Source organism: Natrix helvetica (assembly GCF_964273705.1).
Source record: "Natrix helvetica genome assembly, chromosome: 1".
Classification (NCBI taxonomy): Eukaryota; Metazoa; Chordata; class Lepidosauria; order Squamata; family Natricidae; genus Natrix; species Natrix helvetica.
Window position 1 is genome coordinate 54,744,548 of NC_138548.1, and position 19,726 is coordinate 54,764,273.

The following is a 19,726-nucleotide window of genomic DNA, read 5'->3' on the forward strand; positions in this document are numbered from 1 at the left end:
AATACATTTGACAATCTCACCATCAGGAGTGAATTAAGTTATAATTGGCTGGATCCACACAATACATTAAGCTATAGATTGTGTTTTTAGGCAAAGAATGTTCTGAAAATACTTTGGGGCAGATTTATAGGTAGTAATGAACTATGGTTCTCAGTTAATATAACCAACATATTGAAAAAGTAACAAGTAGGAAAATGCTGGGTTAAACCAAACCAACATTTGTTACCGTTTTTTAAAACAATTTATAGTGCAGTGTTAATACACTGTATTTGAAAGGAAGGACCGCAACTGCATAGTAACCTCAAAAGAGGAGAAAACTCTTGCTTTGATCCTGTTGGGAAGCTGAAAATTATTTGCTGTCTCCTTTAAGGGCTGCAACTATGAAAAAACTATGAAAAAAAAAACAGTTCTAAAAACAGGTTCGTAACCAAGCATTTGCCATGGTGACAGCCTTATGTTTGGAGTATGACCTTAGTTGCAGACCAGAACGGTAATTGGTGGGAAGGAGCCAGAAACCTAAACAAATTTGGTGCAATGCAACTGGTGGTTTCCGTACCTGGTAACTCAGGTTTTCTTTTCCATTTGTCTACGTGCTGACAAAAGTGGTTTTTTGTTGGGGAAAGTTTTGTCCTGACATTCAAATAAACTTGCCCTCTGATAAGGAACTGGAGGTTATGCCGTTTAACAGTTTTTATTTTGAACCAATCACAAACTGTCAGAGCTAGAACACTGGTTCCATTTGGTGCTTCACTCTCAGAAGCTATATATTGTAAGTATAAAACAAGGACTATCAGAATTATTCCTTTTGTAGTCTGCACTTCATTTTAATGTTTCTTTTTAGGAGGAGTGGATTAGAGTACCTTGTAAGCTAAATAAGTTGCCTTTGAGAGGTAGGCTGGTAATTGAGGCTCCCATCTGTTTATCCTGCTGCATAGATTACTTGTGTTTCTAATTTTATATCTGGAGGACACCTAGATTGTGCTTTCCTGGATTAGGGAAAGTGTCCCTGTGCTCTCCATTCACCATATACTCTGTTGTTTCTTCCTCTTGTGCCATATCCGCCATCGGACGTTGGCGATCATGTTGGCAATCCTATTTTTGTCAACAGCCGCATCAAAAAGTGCTGCTGAGTTTTGTCCAAGCCAGTCCCTTAGGTTTTGAAGCCATGACCTCTTCTGCCTGGACCTTATTTGCCTTCATTTTTTTCCCTGGAGGATTAAGTGAAGGACGCTGTATTTTCTGGGTGTCACATCACATGTCCAAAATAGTCTAACTTTCACTTTTTAATGGCTTTGATGATTTCCCTTTATTTACTCAGGCAACTTATCACCACCTCATTTGTGATTTTCTCAACCCAGCTTATATGCAACAGCAACCTGTATATCCACATTTCAAATGCTTCTAATTTCTTCAAGTGGTTCTCTGTCAGAGACCAACTCTCCACTCCGTAGAGCAGGATAGAAAAGATGTAACATCTGAGAAGCCTGATTTTCAGACTTAGGCTTATCTCGTGACTGCAGAAGACCTTTTTCATTTTGAAGAATGCTGTTTGAGCTTTTTCTATCCTTGTCTTTACTTCACTGATCATGTCCCAGCTTTCATGTAAATTAAAACCAAGATACGTGATCCTTTCAACTTTTTCTAGTGGGATTCCTTCCAAATTGATCAGTAGTAAATTAACGAGTTGTTTGCTGACGACCATGATCTTGGTTTTTGAGCTTCAAGCCATATTTTTCAGATATTTCTGAGACTCTGAAGGTCTTCATGCTTACTGGCAAGAAGAACTGTATCATCAGCATATCCTAAATTGTTGATCTGAACAGAGTTTACTTTTGAGGCCAGCATTAATAATTTTCCAGTGCTTAATTGAAAATTGACTCAGAGTATATATTAAACAACAGTACAGACAGAATACAGCCCTGTCTAACCCCTCTTCATATTTCTGCATCATCTGAGTATTTTTGGCCTAGTCTCACATTTGCTACCTGATGCCAATATAGATTCTTTATGATTAGGATGTCTTTATCATCTAGTCCCACTTGTTTCAGGATTTGTAATAGTTTGCTGTGTCTTATTTTATTCTCTGTTGTCTACATAGCTGCAAATAACATGAATACAATAGGCTGCTTATTTTGGCAACAACCGTTTACTGCCTTGTTTATATCTTCCTGGTTCTAAAATACATTTATGTAAAATGTCGGCTTATATTTTACACACTAGTTTAATTTTAAGCGCATCTATTCATGTATTTAATACTCAGCCACCCATCATATGCATCATGTCTCTGGGTGGCTTACAAACCATAAGCCACTCTGCTCACTGTCACACATTGTCATTCCCAATAACAATATTTCCCACACATCAACAGTCAACTTTATTGGGTTCTAGCCCCACTGCACACAAATGCTTGCAGGAAGAGACAGCTCTTCAAGATTTTTGAAGGCCAAAAGGGCAGAGACCTGATGGTCTTTAAGGGCAGCTCCATGTAGACTATATTGCAAGGCCTCCCAGTCCAGGAATGTGTGTAGTTTGCACAGAGGGTAAATCTGTGCAAAGGTCCCCCAGTCATGGCTGATACCTTGAACAGGAGCCACAAGTCCAGGAGAATCCCCCAAACGTAAACCAGGCCTGCCCAGAGGAGCACAACCCCAGCAAGAACCAGAGATGATGTCTCATCAAATCTAGAAGAATCAAAGATCTAGAATCACTCTATCTCGGTAGGGTTGAGGTGGAATCAGTTTCTCACCATCCAAATGTTTATAGCTTCCATGTACTGATCCAGCATTAAGAGAGTGTTGCATGGTCAGCCAGGGATAGATGCTTACTAATAATACCATGTCCTGTGCCATCAGATGACTTCTCCCAGCAATCTCATGCAGATGTGAGAGAAGGGGTGAAAGATTTGAGCCCTGAAGCACCCCATGTTATAGGGGCCTAGGGTTTAAATAATGATAAATAATGGAAGACCCAAGTCAGTTATCTTTTGAGGTCTCTGTAGAGCTCTATGCCAATTCCTAGTTCTGAAGATGAGGCGGCTAGTGGTGAAACAGTGTTACCCGGGGTTAGATGGTCTCATTTACTAGTGTGCTTTGTGTTTTGTGTCTTTGACCTTCTACCCTTTCCCTTGTCTCTCTCATCTTCTCCGTTCTAGAAAGGATATATGTATGTACAGCCTTCCTGTTCACCTCGCATAGTGGGCAAGACTATCCCACCAATTTCCAACCAAATATCAGTGCCCTTTGTTGATGCTTATCAGATACGTCCTTCTCATTAATAATATCAAGTTTCAATTAAAAGGTATGTTAAGTCTTATATTTTTCATACTTTAAATAATATCTATTTTATGAAGTATTTATTAAAGATATTGATATGGTTGCCCAACATTCTCTATTGTTATAGTACTATTAAAGTGATAGTTATAAAATTATTTTCATGTAACAAATGTTTAGGGGGTCGATAGATAATCTAAAACTTCAGGGAAGGCTCAAGTTTGGAGACTTTCCTAGAGAATTGTTTATTAATAAGTGTTCATCATAAAATAGATTAGAAACAAAAACTGTCATTACCCCTTCCAATTACTAGGTGCTGTACATGTTTTACAGCATGTGCCATAACTGAACTGTCTCTTGCTTTAATAACACACTAATGCAATGGATGGCCACCATCAGTTGGTCAACAAGAGTAATTTGTATTATGATTTCAGTTGCTCTCACAGACAATTGAAATGGCCACTATTATGGCAAACCTAAAGACTTTCCAGCCAGATTATGGGATTGGGACAAATGAGCCACTGTTTCATCTGAGGTCTTGTGCCAAAGGATTGATGGTGAATGCTTGTGCCCATGCACTTTTCTTCTGCAAATTACTCAATGCCACCAAGTAAGGCAAAAAAAATATCTTTCTCTCTCTCCTTCTCTGTTTCTTTCTCCCATTGTGCCTACTCCTTCAATAAGAACTGACACAATCCCTTCTGGTCTCATCTATTAAATTAACATTTCATAAACTTAAAAAAATGTTTTAGGACCTCTTCCCACTTAAAAAAAATATGGAGAAACCCAAAAGGATTTTTGTTTTTATGGGTTATACCTATTAACATTTACCGTATTAAAAATTAAAATTAAAAATCAACATAGGCTGAAAATAATTATGATTTTGCAGGTACCTGAGAGGGTCATGGGAGACCTTCCCCCAAGGGGCCTAAGACCACACTGTATTAAATAATGCCATCTTAGAGGATCCAGGAGGCAAGCTTTCTCTGTCACTGCCCTCTGGAACACTATTCTCCCTAATGTCCCTTCAGCCCCAACCGCAATGTCCTTCAAGAGAACGTTATAGACCTAGCTTTTTCCATTGACTCTTCTTCAGGACATTCCATGAATCATGGAGATTGTCTGTTATGGATGTTTTCCTCTGACAAATCTACGGAAGACTCTCATTTGCAGTTATTTTATTTGTTTATATTGTTGGCTTTTAATCTTCTGTCTCAAGCAAATGAGTGGTCAAAGAAATTGAAATTATAAGTAAATATAAATTATACTTTTAGAGTAAAACAACATGATTGGACAATGATAGATATCTTAGGAGTTACTACTAGACCTCTGAAGAATTTATAGCAATATTAACAAAGATCTTGAATTTTCAAATGTAAATAATAGCAATGTTTAGGAATTCTAAAATGTTGTTTTGGGGGATTGAAAAGGATGCTCTAGTTGTGAAAAATTCTCAAGGGGCATACTCCCCAACTTCCATAAATTAGATCAGAAACAAAAGTGAAAATAAAATTACAATATCATTTAACCCCATGGGAACAATAACCTTGAATCAAAAGCCTTTCCTTTACTAGAAGAAACAAGTTCACAGCATTCCAGCTACTGATGAAACAATCCTGTTTTAATAACATTTATAAAAACCAAGAAGGAAGGCATCCTGCAGGGTATGCTACTCCATAGAGCAATGTTTCTTAACCTTGGCATCTTTTAAGATGGGTGGATTCCAACTCCCAGAATTCTCCAGCCAATTTGCTGACTAGAGAATTCTGGGAGTTGAAGTCCATCCATCTTAAAGCTGCCAAGATGGAAAAAGACTGCCATAGAGAGTGTAGGGCACTGAGAAGACTTGATGCTGTGGTCCCTGTGGTTAGCATTATCTATGTGAAGGAACCATGAGCCCAGGAGGATCCCGAGTCACAAAAAGCAGCAGTCTTCCCTTTCCCATTATAAAATTGTATAGTTCTTTTGCTCTAAACTGGGACTGCTGTTTGCTGAAAATAACTATCAGCCTAGGCTTATATGTGATAGAATAGCATAGAGCCAAGTAAGACTACATAGTAGGACAATTTTTCAATCTTATCTTTTCAAGGTTAAAATATCAAAGTTACATCCATCTGCTCTTATATGTTTTTCTCATTCTTTAACTTCTCTTCCTGATTGTCACCGAGCATATTGTCATTAGCCTGCATCATTCTTAATGAATTGGATTCTAGTAGTCAGGGTGACCTTAACCAAAGCAGACTAGAACAAAACCGCTGTGTTTCAGCAAATGCACTTCTAGTGATCCAGCTTAAAGTGGCTTTTTCATGAACATATCAGACTGCTGACTCAAATTCAGCCTATCATCCCAAGATATTTTCTACACAGTTGCCCATTCATGTTCTAAGAAATAGATAGCAAATATTTTACATTTTGAATTTTATGTATGTATATGTAATAATAACTGTTTCGGGGTTTCCCTCAGACAGAAAGAAGAGAATTGTGGGGATGTACCCGCTGGTTCCCAGGCTCCTGAGGATAATCAAAGACTGAACATTGGGATTATTGGTGGAGGCCATCTTGGGAAACAACTAGCCCGAGCATTGCTACATTTGGGTGCCATTTCAGGAAAGAACATCCAGATCTCCACAAGACGGCCAGAAACTCTATGTAAGAATCAGGTGTATGAAACACAGACAAGAAGCTTCATCACACACAAAGCTCAAAAGTCCTTTCTATATAGTAGTAGAATTCATGTTCTAATAATACATTGCATGTCCTTTGTATATTTTCCTTCACAACTACTCATCCTTAGTCTCGACTTATATTTCATTATAGCAACTTATTGATTCCTTTTCTTACTATCAACTTTTGACTTTGAACAGTTGCCAAGCATAATTGTGAAAAGAATTCATAAAAAGTTACCCATAACAGTTAAAAACATGAGATGGTGTGCTTTGTTAAATTAAATATTATAGTTACAGTAAGATTTTTTGCTGCCAAATCATAGGAAACAAATACAAAAAGTCTCAGGGTTTGTTTAAAAGGAATACTGTTTGGTTGCATCCAAATGGCACCTTTGTCTTGGGGAAAAGTTTATCCTCCAGGTTATCCTAAGCAGGGAAATGAGTGTTTGCTAAAGACTGGCCCAGTTAGCTGCCACTTTCCCATTGAAAAATCCAATTTGTAAAAACAGAGGTGCTTTCTTTTATCATCATTACCCTAGGAATTCTTGGGACTCAGAAGGAAAATGAAATCTATAAAATCAAAGTAAAATATAATTTATTAATAACTGATGCAGTACAGGTAGTCCTCAACTTACAACCTTTTGTTTAGCATCCGTTTTAAGTGACTTACAACCAGTATTCACACTTACAACCATCACAGCATCCCCATGGTCATGTGATCAAAATTCAGGTGCTTGGCAATTAGCATCTATTTACCATGGTTGGAGCATCTCAAGGTCACATGATCACCATTCAACAACCTTCCCAGGGAGCTTCCAACAAGCAAAATCAATGAGGGAAGCCAAGCCAGATTTGCTTAACAAACACATGATTCACTGAATTAAGTGATTCACTAACAACCAGAGGCAAGACTCACTTAGCAACCATCTGCTTTAACAATGGACGTTCTGGTCCCAATTGTGGTCATAAGTCAAGGACTACCTGTAGAAGGAACTAAATGTTATCCCTCCCTCCAAACCATATATCCCCACTTCTATTATTTTCATATTTTCATCTGGTGTGGTTTTAGTTTATATTGTAGAAGTCCCAGAATGACAATCTTTGTTATTTTTATACACATTTATATACAATCTTTATCTTTATGGAGATATAGAACATACACATCGCACCAGTGATGCTATTGTACTCTCTATGTTCTTTGATTTCAGTTCCCATAATCCCTGATCACTAGCCATTGTAGCCAAGACTGATAGGATGACATAGATACTATATGTATCTTTGTTGCGATCATTAATCAGCATAAAGAAAAAAATATAGACTATAAAATCAATAATTATAACATAAAAATAATGTGTGTCTACAAATTGTTAAGGATAATAACTATAAACTAAAAAGAGTGAGAGACAAAAAGTATAGGTCTGTGTTCTGACCCCCCTTCTCGTATACCAAAGCACTCCGAAACAAGGTCTCTGCAAGATGTTTTATTTACATACAGTTTAAACCTTGGCAGCAATCCAGCCTGCCGAGGTCCAGATAACATCTTGGCAGCAATCCAGCCTGCCGCAGTCCAGATAACACCTTGGCAGCAATCCACCCTGCCAAGGTACGACACAGATTTGAGAGCGTATCCAACTCTAATGATAAGTTGATTCCTGCAAAACAACTTTCGGAAAGTCCCTCCTTAAATAGCCTTGAGAGGAGCCTGATTACGATCACCTGAGTCCAATCATCTCTTGTAAATGCGTAGCTGTTCTCTACGTCTATCAGCTCTCCATTGCCAGGCGTCCAGAAACCACTCCCTTATCTCCTCCCCACTGCTCCAAGGCATGACGTCAGGAGCACACTCCCTTTGGCTTTCACCACTGCTCCATGCCTCAGGCGCCTCCTAGTGGCCAACCAGCCTCTCTGATCCCTGCTCAGAGTCGGAACCCTGTCCAGGATCCTCCACATCCTCCAGAGCCGACTCATAGGAACCCTCACTGTCGGAGTCTGGTGGCAGCTCCAACGGCTCCTGCTGGAGCACAACAGGTCTGCTATAAAAGGGGTCTCCAACCCCCGGTCCATGGACCAGCACTGATCCGCAGCATGGCAGAAACCAGGCCGCGCAAATAAGCAAACCCACATCCATGGGATGTAAGCAGCACAAGAAACCACGTCCCCTCCAGTTCACAGAAAAACATCTCTCCATGGTACCGGTCCCTGGTGCCCGAAAGGTTGGGGGTTACTGTGCTATAAGATCAAATCTGTATTGTCTAAAAAAGCTAAAAGAAGAAGATGCAACAATAATATTGTAACAAATTAACACGCTTATTTTTCTGGAGATTTAGAAGGAAACTAAAGATTGTAGCCTCTTTAATTAAGGGAGCAGAAATTAAATATTTTTTTCATTATCTTTTTTTAGTAGAATTCCACAAGCTGGGAGTTGCATGTGTCTATAACAACAAGCAGCTGGTAGGCTGGGCAGATGTTGCTTTTCTCTGCTGTCTTCCATGTCATATTCCACATATATGTTCCGAAATTCAAGGTTCTCTCAAAAACTCTTGTATTATATACAGCCTGGTCACAGCAATCCCTTTGACTAGGTATTGTGCATTATTATATCACTTATTATTGTTGTTGTTATTGTTATTGTTATTGTTGTTATTATTATTATTATTATTATTATTATTATTATTATTATTATTATTATTATATCTATATAATATTGTATCTTATTTGAATTGGAAATATCATGCTCCCTCCCCGGATGTTTATTCCTAGAACAGCTCAATATATGAGCCTCTATATACATTATATGAACATGACATGAGTGCAGTCACCAGAAATTGAATTTGGCTGTACATATCTTAGGTCTTATATATGAAGAATAAGAATGGCATTGTAGTAGACACTTTAGTCAAATTGTGAAAGCCAGGCTTGAGTATTAAGGCTACTGCCATTTCTAGCTAATAGCCATATATTTTGTGATTGTATTTTCAAAGGTATAAGCATATATCTTTTTTATTGTGTTCATGTACAGTAGAACAAGATATCAATATATACCAGTACATAACATGCTCGTTCTGTGTATGTACAGTGCGTAAGCAATAATTAGCTGAACAAAGTACCTGAGAATTGGCATGGCTCAATGGCTAAGATGCTAAGCTTGTCAATCAGAAAGGTCGGCAGTTCAGTGGTTCGAATCCCTAGCACCGTGTAACAGAGTGAGCTCCCGTTACTTGTCCCAGCTTCTGCCAACCTAGCAGTTCGAAAGCATGTAAAAATGCAAGTAAAAAAATAGGGACCACCTTTGGTGGGAAGATAACAGTGTTCTGTGCGCTTTCAGCATTTAGTCATACCGGCCACATGACCACGGAGATGTCTTTGGACAGTGCAGGCTCTTCAGCTTTGAAACAGAGATGAGTACCGCCCCCTAGAGTTAGGAATGACTAGCACAAATGTATAAGGGGAACCTTTACCTTTTACCTTATAGATACATACTTTTTGCAGACTTACTTTTTGATGCTTAATCCAATGGCATAATTTAAGATCTTTCTTACTTTCAGGTTGAAGCAACTTATTTGCTCCTCTTCAATCTTGAGGCCACAGTACAAGTGCTCTGAGAACAGCTCTTTTTGTATGTGGGAGGCTAACAGGACAGTTCTGGAAGCCCTCAAAGATACAGCAGTTATCCAGGCGACATGTCCTTGCAATTCCAAGAGTAGGTGGACTATTGCAAGCCTTGTGAAAAATGGAACTTTTCCCCTTGTTCTTTTCCGGCTTATAGAACTATCTGTGTTCTGTCCGAAAATTAGTATCAGTGACAACGATGCAATATGCTATCAGCCCCTGTGATGCCTGACCTATCCATGTAGCAGAATGAGATGGTAAAGATGGCTATAGAAAGAAAAGTCAATTGAGAAATATTCAAAGCAGGAGCAGTGCAAACATCTCCCTTTATTAGCTTGCATTTTACAGTTTAAGCTTTAAACAATGTTCTCCAACTTGGTGTTTTCCATTGGCCATTATGACTCAGAGTGATGGAAGGGTAACAGGTAAGAAGAAGGCTATTAAAGAGGAAACAAAATGAAAAACAATATTTCCTTATTTTTCAGGTGAAATAGCTGTCAACATGAAGTGGCTGGCAGCTGTATTTTATACAGCTTTAAATAGCTATACCCAACAACGTTTATCCTATACAAGGGCTCTGGGATTGCTCAATCAAGTATGTTTTTGTGAAGACAATGCCACCCCCTCATCTCCATTTCTAGTTTGTGAACATTTTACCAACCCAGCCTTTGCTTCCTCCTTGGCTGCTGCTGAGTAAGTAAAATCCAGTAGAAAATTGTTTTGTTTAATCTTGTTTTATCCAACATTTTAAAAATTGATAATGCATCATTTGTGGATTTGATGATTAATTAGTGGCTTAGTTTTTTAAAAGAAATGAGTAACACTCCTAAAAAGTACCAAAGTGCAGGAATCTCTGTCCAAACGAGCTCAAATCTCCAGTAAGACATCAGATTCCAAAGGTATAAGAGAATGGGGATATACACGCTGGCTCCTTCCTTCCTGTACCTCAGCTTGAGATCTATCGGTGCATAATACCTAATCTCTTGGATATATACAATTTGAGTCCTTGTACAATTCAGCCGGCATTTTTCATAATTTGTCCCATGTCCTGTTTCAGATGGGGCTGCTTCTAAAGTCATGTGGAGGCTACTGAAAACACAATTTGCATTTGTAGCAATTTTGTCATAAATTGAAGGCATTTCTCTTATGAGTAATCCTGAAGGTAAAAATGATTTTATGTACATGTTGTGAGGTAAATATGTTCAGGCCATCACAGAGGCACTGTATACAGGTAGTCCTTGATTTACAACTGGTTGCTTAGCAATTGTTCGAAGTTACAACCTACCTGGTAAAAGACAGTCACAAGCCATTTTGAAGTTCCGATGGTTACTCCCCCACCTATGGCCACATAATTGCACTTTGGGCATTTTGGTGGCCATTATGGCAATCTTGGGCTTATGCCAGGTCATCACTGGCCTGACCTACAAGGCTGGCCATCCACTACATCTGGTCTTTGTCTTGGAGAAAATAGAATATGATCTAGTTCTGGGGAAATGTTTCTTGCAGTCTTTTTGTCAGGGGCAGCTCACTTTCTTGTGAGAATAGGATTAACTGAAGCTACTTACATCTGCAGAGAAGAAGGGTCAATTAAGATGCTCTTCTATCCAAAGTACCTGATAGGTCTCAAGGGTTTTGAATAGTGATTGGGGATTTTCCCATCTTCCCATTGTGTACAGTGCCTTGTTAATCTCTGGAATACAGAGGCAACCATGACAGGATCATCCCCTGAATAATAACAAACAAATAACAACTAAACGAATACAATCCTAAATAATAACAAACAAATAACAACTAAAAAAATATAACAAAACAACTAATGGATATCTTAAAAATAAAAAAGTGATGGCCCAATCTAGTTAAAATAAAGTTCTGTCTTTAACATCTTTCTGAATGCCATCAGAAAAGGGACCAACTCAGAGTTCCCAAACTTTTTTAGTTCCTGGTACCTTTACTGGTTTTTTCAGTGACCCTAGACCAGAACTCTGAACTAACAGCTAATATTTTACAGAGTGACAGATACAAAGTACTGCTGTGCTTTCCTTGAAAATTTAGAAGCCCCCAGGGCAGCACATGCATATTTTGGGAACTGTGGAGTTGGTGTTACCTCCACATGAAGGTTTTTCAGGGAACTAAGTACCTTGGCTTCAGTTCCCTTTCCTCCCCAAAATAGGGTACTGGGAGTACAGTTCTGTCTAGATGACCTATTTGGAGTAAGTGATAAATTACATACATACAAAAAGAAACTGTGATAGATGCCTGAAGAACCTTTAGAGACTGACGCTTAATCATTAAATATACTCCCATTTCCATTCCTCTGCAGTGATAAAACAGTTATCGTATAACTTCAGGACCTATACATAATAGACTTTTCTCTTCTAGTTCCTTCCCCTGGTTTGATATAACAACTGTACAGCTAAAAGACTCACCTCTTAGCCAGCTTCTTGAAACAAATACATCTCTTCAAGAAATCATTGCTTCATGTTACTTTAACATGCTAACAGCATTGGCCATGAAAAGTAAAGATTTGACGACATCTATGACAAAAAAGATACCTCTATCCGCAGTGCTGCTGAAACCTACTAAATCGTTGGTTTTTCAAATTGATGAAATTTCCGCAAAGAAAACAGAAGAGACATCTAGTACTGATTCTGAAGACTTATAAATTATCCAAGCTGTTAGAAGTGTGTGTGTGTGGGGGATTTCTCTCAGTTTTAGCATTAAAAGAACTTTGGGAGTACTGTCTATAATGGTGTCATAGGAATTCAAATGGTAAATATTAATGAAAACCAATTGAAAATTAAATTTTGCAGTGAAAAATTAGGCATAAATGCAAAATCAAAGGAATTTTTTTTTCAAAGTTCACATGATTTAGAGAGTACGTCTCCCTTTCTATCATACATGTCAATGTTGCATTCACATGAATACAGTATACAGTAGTATGTTTCACTGTCATTTTGTGCACAAATTCCACCATGTCATACCCTGTCATATATAGCTTTTTAATTGAAGCTTGTGTTTTATTGTATCTTTTAGATCTGAAATCGTTACCCCCGTGGCATTCATAAGTCTACTTTTCAGATATAAATTATGTTCTAAATACTGTATTTATAAGTTTGGTTGTTTGATTTTTCATGTTGCTTCACCTTTGCATTTATTTAAAACTTAAGAACATTAACAAATATAATTGGCTTAACTAAATATAATGATCATTTGTTCCAGTTTAGAATAAGATTAGACCTGCAGTGAAATTAATGGATGTACTTCTAAAGAAATGAAAGTTTTAAATCACATTGCTTATAAATTAGCAAATTTCAGTGGTAAAATTTCTTAATTTTATATGGCACTGGAACATTTTAAGAAGCACTGCCTGACTTTAGTGTTTTTGTAAGGGATGCTGTCAAATGTTCCTAAATATTTAAAGCAACTCATTAATGTATGGCAGCTGTCTTGAAGCCCCATATATTCTTATAAGAGTCCTCACAGGACAAATGATAAGACTTCATCATAAATGCCAGTAAGAACAATCCTCTGAATTCACATATAACTTTATTTTGCATTACTTATGTGCAAAGATTTCTGTTTTGCATCCATCAGTAAGCACTTTCTCCATGATACCAAGTTTAGGATTAGGATACTGGTTAAACAGTATCCATATACAATTTTGTTCCCTGTGAAAACTGAAATAGAAATGCAGAAATATTTACAATATAATATCTGAAATATGTGAACAATAAACATTTTCTATTATTTTGAGAACAATGAACTTGTCTGTTGTAGTTCTTCATCTGGTGGAATTGACTCAACTTCATAAGGTGGAGTTGAAGGCTGCAGTTCTCCATATGGTGAGGTTGGAGGCGTTGGTTCATAATCTTGTAACCTTGCTTCTTGAACAAACTGAGGATAGCTAAGAGCATCACTGCGCTTTCCAGTTCGAGACTTTTGTTCTAAGAACAACCCCATGTTATCTCGAGGCGGGAGAGTGATACTTCTTTCAAAACGGGGCTCCTCAATTTGCAGCAATTCTCGTACATGCTTTGAAATTTCCTGCAAAGAAAAAAAGAGGGGGGGAAATCTAGAAAACAATTGCTATGTTCATTTTTCTAAACCTACGCAATTGTCATTTTAGTACCCGGTAGGAAGTGGCTGGCATATAATGTACAGTAATCCAGTGCAGTATACACTATCATATAAATGCACCACTGTTATGTGTAGTTTTGGTTCTTAATCTTTTATATACCGAAAGGTTTAAAATGGGTTTTGCCACAATAAAGAAACATGGTCACACAAATCCATTTCATTCTTAACATTTACAAGTTAAACATCTACAGAGAAAGTCAGTACAAAACCACAAAATTAATAAAAAGTAAAATCATCAATAGTCAACAGCATCATGGTAACATCCTATCTGTATGAACAAAAAGTATAATTAATAAATTCTGCCATATAGGATCCTTTTAGTTTAAATTAACTTTATGGGGTTTTTTTCTGTTCAATCACATGCAATTCTCAGAGACTCCCTTGGCAAATTCCTACAGCTTTTTTGGCAAGATTTTTCAGAAATGCTTTGTCATTGTCTCCTTCCTAGGGCTGAGGGAAAGGTAGTAGTCTGAGGTCACCCAGCTCGCTTTGTGCCTAGGTAAGGGAGTAGAATCCATGGTCTCCTGGTTTTTAGTCTGAAGCCTTAAACACTGCACTAAACTGGCTCTCCCATAGTATTTATTTATTGATTAGATTTTTACTTCACCTTTTACTTTATAGGTGATTCAGAGCAGTGAACATGAATAATATCTTCCTTCTGTTTTCCCCTATAACAACAATAACAATCCTGTGAGAAAGGCTGAGCTGAGAAACGGTGACTGGCCCAAAGTCATCCACCTTGCTTTCATGTCCAAAGTAGAATTGAACACAGAGTTTCCTGGTTTGTAGGCTACTATCTTAATCACTATACCATACTTATGTACTATTATAAGAAGCTGGCATACAGCTCTGGCATTACACAATATATTTTGTCCCTGGTAATATCCTTCACCACCAATCCAAATATATATGTGCTCTCACCTTCATATGATCAAAGTCAGAAATCCCAATCTGTGGCAGATTTGAACAATTTACATATATGAGTTTGCGTCCTGAGATAAAATTTGTGGTAAAACACTCCTATTTAAAATAAAATAAGAAATATTATTATTAATATTAGCTTCAAATGTTCCATTCTTCCAATAAACTAGCTAGCAGCACCTACAAAAATATGAAAACATGATTCATGAATATCCAAAAGACAAATTTTTGGGATATTTACATTTTTAAAATGCCACTGAACTCACTGTTATACTGCAGTAGATTAATAGACCAAATCATGTAGCAATGGATGGCACTCTTCAGTGATTTAGTAGTTCCAATTTCCCCTTATTGGTTATCTTCTGTTTCTTTTTTTCTTTTGCAATACAACACTGTAGACCATTACAACACTCAAGTCAGTTCTGCAAACCTTAAGCGTTTCCCTCTTTATATATCATATAGAAAGAATCCCATAACCGAAATCCTTTGTGAATAATTATTTCGCCATCAAGGTAGTCTTTCTAGGGATATGACCATGATGTGAAACTAAATTCTACATCTTCCTAAATTCATATATCACGGCATTCCTTAAAATGAGTCTGTTTAACAAAACCAAATAAACCATGTTATAATCAGTGCATTAGTGCATGTTAGTGCATATTTTATAATATAGAATAGAATAAGAGAGTTGGAAGGGACCTTGGAGATCTTCTAGTCCAACCCCCTGCTTAGGCAGGAAACCCTAAACCACTTCAGACAAATGGTTATCCAATCTCTTCTTTAAAACTTCCAGTGTTGGAGCATTTACAACTTCTGGAGGAAAGTTGTTCCACTGATTACCGATAATTGTTCTGTCAGGAAATTTCTCCTTAGTTCTAGGTTGCTTCTCTCCTTGATTAGTTTCCACCAGTGACGTGCGGTGAGGTTTATGGCTGGTGAGGCTGGTGACATCATCAGGAAGGCGGGGAATGGGACCACGTGTGCAGGAGGCTGAGGCAGCCTCAGCCTCCTGCACACGTGGTCCCATTCCCCCCCCCTTCCTGAGTCAACATGAAGGGGACCGCCTCAGCCTCCTGCACACGTGGTCCCATTCCCTGCCTTCCTGAGTCAACATGAAGGGAACCGTGGAGCGTGAGCCGGCGGAGCAGTCCCCTTCATGTTGACTCAGGAAGGCAGGGAATTGGACCACGTGTGCCTTTCCCCTTTTTTTTTCTTTTCATGATGAGAGCGATGAGGCTCTGCCTCCCCTGACCGCACGTCCCTGGTTTCCACCCATTGCTTCTTGTCCTACCCTCAGGTGCCTTGGAAAATAGTTTGACTCCCTCTTCTTTGTGGCAGACCCTGAGATATTGGAACACTGCTATCATGTCACCCCTAGTACTTCTTTTCATAAGACTAGACATATCCAGTTCCAACAACCATTCTTTATATGTTTTATCTTTGAGTCCCCTAATCATCTTTGTTGCTCTTTAGTTTTGAAAGCCTGGAGTCATTGTAAGTTGGGCGACCATAAAATGTTTTAAATAAATTAAATTAGTGCATTAGTGCATATTTGGGTAAGCCCATAGTCATCATGAATGAATTGGACAGCCACATACATTTTCTAAACAAACAAACAAACAATCAAGTGACTGAATAAACCTACATCTCATTTGTCCTTTGTATCTTTTGTCTCTCATCTCATTCAATGAAAAAAAGTGACATTTATGTTATGTTATTTATGAAAAAAAATACTTAAGTTTATCACTTCAGAATCAGGGACGTGCGGTCAGGGGAGGCAGGGGAGGCAGAGCCTCACCTCTCTTCATGAAATAATAGTATATAATATTATATACTATGCTGGTTTTGTTGTATTCAGGTCTTTTCCCGTGTAAGGGGAAAAGACCCGAATACAACAAAACCAGCATACCTACACCCGTGAAAATCTACGAAAACAAATATTATATACTATATATATATAATATTATAATATTATATACATCCGTCTGGGTGCGCCCGGGAGCTGCGGAGGGTGGAGGCAGAAATGTTGTTGGCGCTGCCGGATGACGAAGGCACGAAAGCGACAGCGCCGACAACATTTCTGCCTCCACCCTCCGCAGCTCCCGGGCGCGGCTGGACGGATGTAGCCACAGCGACGCCGAGGCGGTCTGGGTGGACGAAAGAGTGAGCGAGACAGCCTGATCCTCGGTCGCTCGCCCACCGGACTGCCTCGGCGCCATTCTGGCTACCTCCGTCCGGGCGCTCCCGGGAGCTGCGGAGGGCGGAGGCAGAAATGTTGTCGGCGCTCCCAGATGACAAAGGCACAAAAGCGACTGGGGAACGACGAGAACCTTCCTGCCTCTGCTGGATTTCGCGCGCTCCTCGCGACTGCAATATGCAGTCGCGAGGAGCGCGCAAAGTCCAGCAGAGGCAGGAAGGTTCTCGTCGTTCCCCAGTCGCTTTCGAGGACTGCGGAGCGCGAGCCGGCGGAGCATGCTCAGGAAGGCGGGGAATGGGATCACGTGTGCTGGAGGCTGAGGCAGCCTGAGCCTCCAGCACACGTGGTCCCATTCCCCGCCTTCCTGATGACGTCACCAGCCTCACCAGCCATAAACCTCACCGCACGTCACTGCTTCAGATCAATGTACAAAATCTGTAAGAATCCAAATAGTCACAAGGATAGCAACCAGGAGGCACAGGTGGTCCTCAACTTACAACAGTTCATTTAGTGATAGTTCATGACAGTACAATGACACTGAAAAAAGTGACTTATGACCATTTTTCACACTTATGACTGTAGCATCCCCATGGACACGTGTTTTATATTGACAACTGTCTCACATTTATAACAGTTCCAGTGTCCCAGAGTAATGTGATCCCTTTCTGAGGTCTTCTGATAAGCAAAGTCAATGGGAAAACCTAATTCACTTAACCACGTTACTAATTTAACAACTGCAGTTGTTCACTTAACAAATGAGGTAAGGAAAGTTGTAAAATGGGGAAAAACTTGCTTAACAAATTTCTCATTTAACAATATAAATTTTGAACTCAATTGTGGTCGTAAATTGAGGATTATCTGGATTATAGCTTTTGTTGCTGATGATCTGGATTTTTGTCACTCAGCCTTAGCTGCACTGTCACTGGGAAGCGGAATGTATTAAAACATGACACAAATTCCACCCTTTGTTTTATAACACAACACCAGGGCAAAGGGGGGAAGCTTGCATTGGGATAGCTTTATTGTATTACTGCTGCATTGTGGAACTGAGTAATGTAGGTTATTTTTGAAAATCAGCAAATCCTTGCCTCAAATAATGCTATTTTTCTTATGGATGCACACATTATGCTGAGCAGTATATTGTTTAACTGTAATAAATCACCAGTGGTAGGATTCATACATATGAATCCACAATCTATGTATATACAGTATACTATGTTTATACAGACCATAAACTATGTATCTAATCTGGATTCATCAAACATGCTAAAGTGGATCAAACACTGCTTAAATCCAGTTTGAATCCAGTCACTGCAAAGCAACATTTTATTTATTTATCTATTTATTAATTTAGTTTGTCAAACATGTACGAGATAACAGGTATAAATATAAACATGAACATGAACACAGGAAATGGGTCAGTGGTGGAATTCAATTTTTTTTACTACTGGTTCTGTGGGCATGGCTTGACTTGGTGGGCATGGCTTGACTTGGTGGGCATGGCTTGGTGGGAGTGGCAGGGAAAGGATACTGTAAAATCTCCATTCCCTCTCCATCAGCTGGGACTTGGGGGCAGAGGAGGGGTGGGTTCCTGCCAGTTCTAACCTCTTCTATAGAAGAGGTTCCACAAATCTACAGTGCCATTTAGAACCGGTTCCAGCTCCCTCCCCCCCCCGCCCATCCACACATCATCAAGATGAAGAGCGAGAGGAGGAATTCTGGGAGTTGAAGTCCACAAGTCTGAAAGCTGTCAAGTTTGAACACCCCTGGGGTTTTTTTTTCTTTCTAAAAGGTTAGGGGCGCAAGGGTCTTGTAACTTGACAGCTTTAAGACTTGCATGCTTCAAATGCCAGAGTTTCTGAGCCAACATTTTGGTTGCTAAGCAAGAGCGTAGTTAAGTGAGTTTCATCACATTTTACAAGCTGGCCATACCCACTCAGTCACATGGCTGGCAAGCCACTCCCACCCGGTCACATGGCCACAAGCCACTCCCACCTGGTCACATGGCCAGCAAGCCACTCCCGCAAAGATGGCCACACCTACAGAAGAGGTTCTAAAAATTTTGAAACCCACCACTGAGGCAGAGAATAGATGGGGGCATGGCCAGTCAGAGATGGTATTTACCAGTTCTCCAACCTACTCAAAATTTCCACTACCGGTTCTCCAGAACTGGTCAGAACCTGCTGAATTCCACCTCTGAAATGGGTATGAATAAATTGGGACAGTAAGACAGGGACGGTAGGCACGCTGGTGCGCTTATGCACGCCCCATTACAGACCTCTTAGGAAAAGGGTGAGGTCCACGTTAAACAGTTTAAGGTTAAAGTTATTGGGGGGAGGTTTGATTTACGACTGTGTGTGTGTGTGTATGTGTGTGTGTGTGTGTGTCTGTCCCCTAAATAAGCCAGTTTGGGACCTACTGGGGGGGGGGACTATGGCTTAATATGAGCTGTGAACTAGAATATCCTCCCCTTCTGCTTGCAAGGAAAGCCGGCCTTAACTTGTACTGAGGGAAGCCCAAATCGCCGATCCATTCAGCCACCTCCTCGGGCGTCCAGGATAAATATAAAGGACCAACGATGGTGGGAGCTTTGACTTCGGCTTCGAGCAGCAATTCGGCTTCGAGCAGAACATCGGATCCAGCCGACGGCCGGCTGCCTTCTTTGAGCGAAGACGGAGACTTAAGGAGAGAAGAACGGCGGCGGCGGGGTGGCGACTCGCCCTCTTCCTCCTCCTCTTCTTCATCGTCTTCCCATTCATTTTCTTCCTCCTCCTCTTCCTCCTTCTTCTCGTTTTCATCGTCCGCGCCATACATCCGCAAAGTCGAGCTACTGTCCATCGCTCCGACGACCGCAGGGGGAGCAATGGAGGAGGAGGGGAAACTCTCCCGGTGCCATGGCAACGCGTCCTTCCTGGAGAGCGGTCTCC

At 39.7% G+C, this 19,726-nt stretch overlaps 2 protein-coding genes across 2 annotated transcripts; one reads left to right on the plus strand and one right to left on the minus strand.

The window, feature by feature from the left end:
* The first annotated feature begins 453 nt into the window (after positions 1 to 453).
* On the plus strand, positions 454 to 12,584 carry NOXRED1 (NADP dependent oxidoreductase domain containing 1). Its single transcript, XM_081934530.1, has 8 exons — positions 454 to 769; positions 3,152 to 3,297; positions 3,704 to 3,879; positions 5,734 to 5,918; positions 8,337 to 8,517; positions 9,481 to 9,635; positions 10,030 to 10,237; positions 11,924 to 12,584. The coding sequence occupies exons 3-8, from the start codon at positions 3,725 to 3,727 to the stop codon at positions 12,204 to 12,206; spliced, it is 1,167 nt and encodes a 388-aa protein (XP_081790656.1). The 5' UTR covers positions 454 to 769; positions 3,152 to 3,297; positions 3,704 to 3,724; the 3' UTR covers positions 12,207 to 12,584.
* A 164-nt stretch (positions 12,585 to 12,748) lies between these two features.
* On the minus strand, positions 12,749 to 19,435 carry SAMD15 (sterile alpha motif domain containing 15). Its single transcript, XM_081939827.1, has 3 exons — positions 19,300 to 19,435; positions 14,603 to 14,701; positions 12,749 to 13,588 (listed from the first exon to the last, which is right to left on the minus strand). Exons 1-3 carry the CDS (start codon positions 19,330 to 19,332, stop codon positions 13,289 to 13,291), a joined length of 432 nt encoding a protein of 143 aa, XP_081795953.1. The 5' UTR covers positions 19,333 to 19,435; the 3' UTR covers positions 12,749 to 13,288.
* Positions 19,436 to 19,726: the final 291 nt, after the last annotated feature.

Coding starts and splice junctions, on each gene's coding strand:
- NOXRED1 (XM_081934530.1), top strand. CDS start 3,725: ATGGCCACTATTATGGCAAACCTAAAGACTTTCCAGCCAGATTATGGG. Junction 8,518..9,480: donor ACAGCAATCCCTTTGACTAG/GTATTGTGCATT, acceptor TCTTACTTTCAG/GTTGAAGCAACTTATTTGCT. Junction 9,636..10,029: donor ATGTCCTTGCAATTCCAAGA/GTAGGTGGACTA, acceptor CTTATTTTTCAG/GTGAAATAGCTGTCAACATG.
- SAMD15 (XM_081939827.1), bottom strand. CDS start 19,332: ATGGATCGGCGATTTGGGCTTCCCTCAGTACAA. Junction 14,702..19,299: donor TTGGGCTTCCCTCAGTACAA/GTTAAGGCCGGC, acceptor TATTTTAAATAG/GAGTGTTTTACCACAAATTT. Junction 13,589..14,602: donor CTGACTTTGATCATATGAAG/GTGAGAGCACAT, acceptor TTTTCTTTGCAG/GAAATTTCAAAGCATGTACG.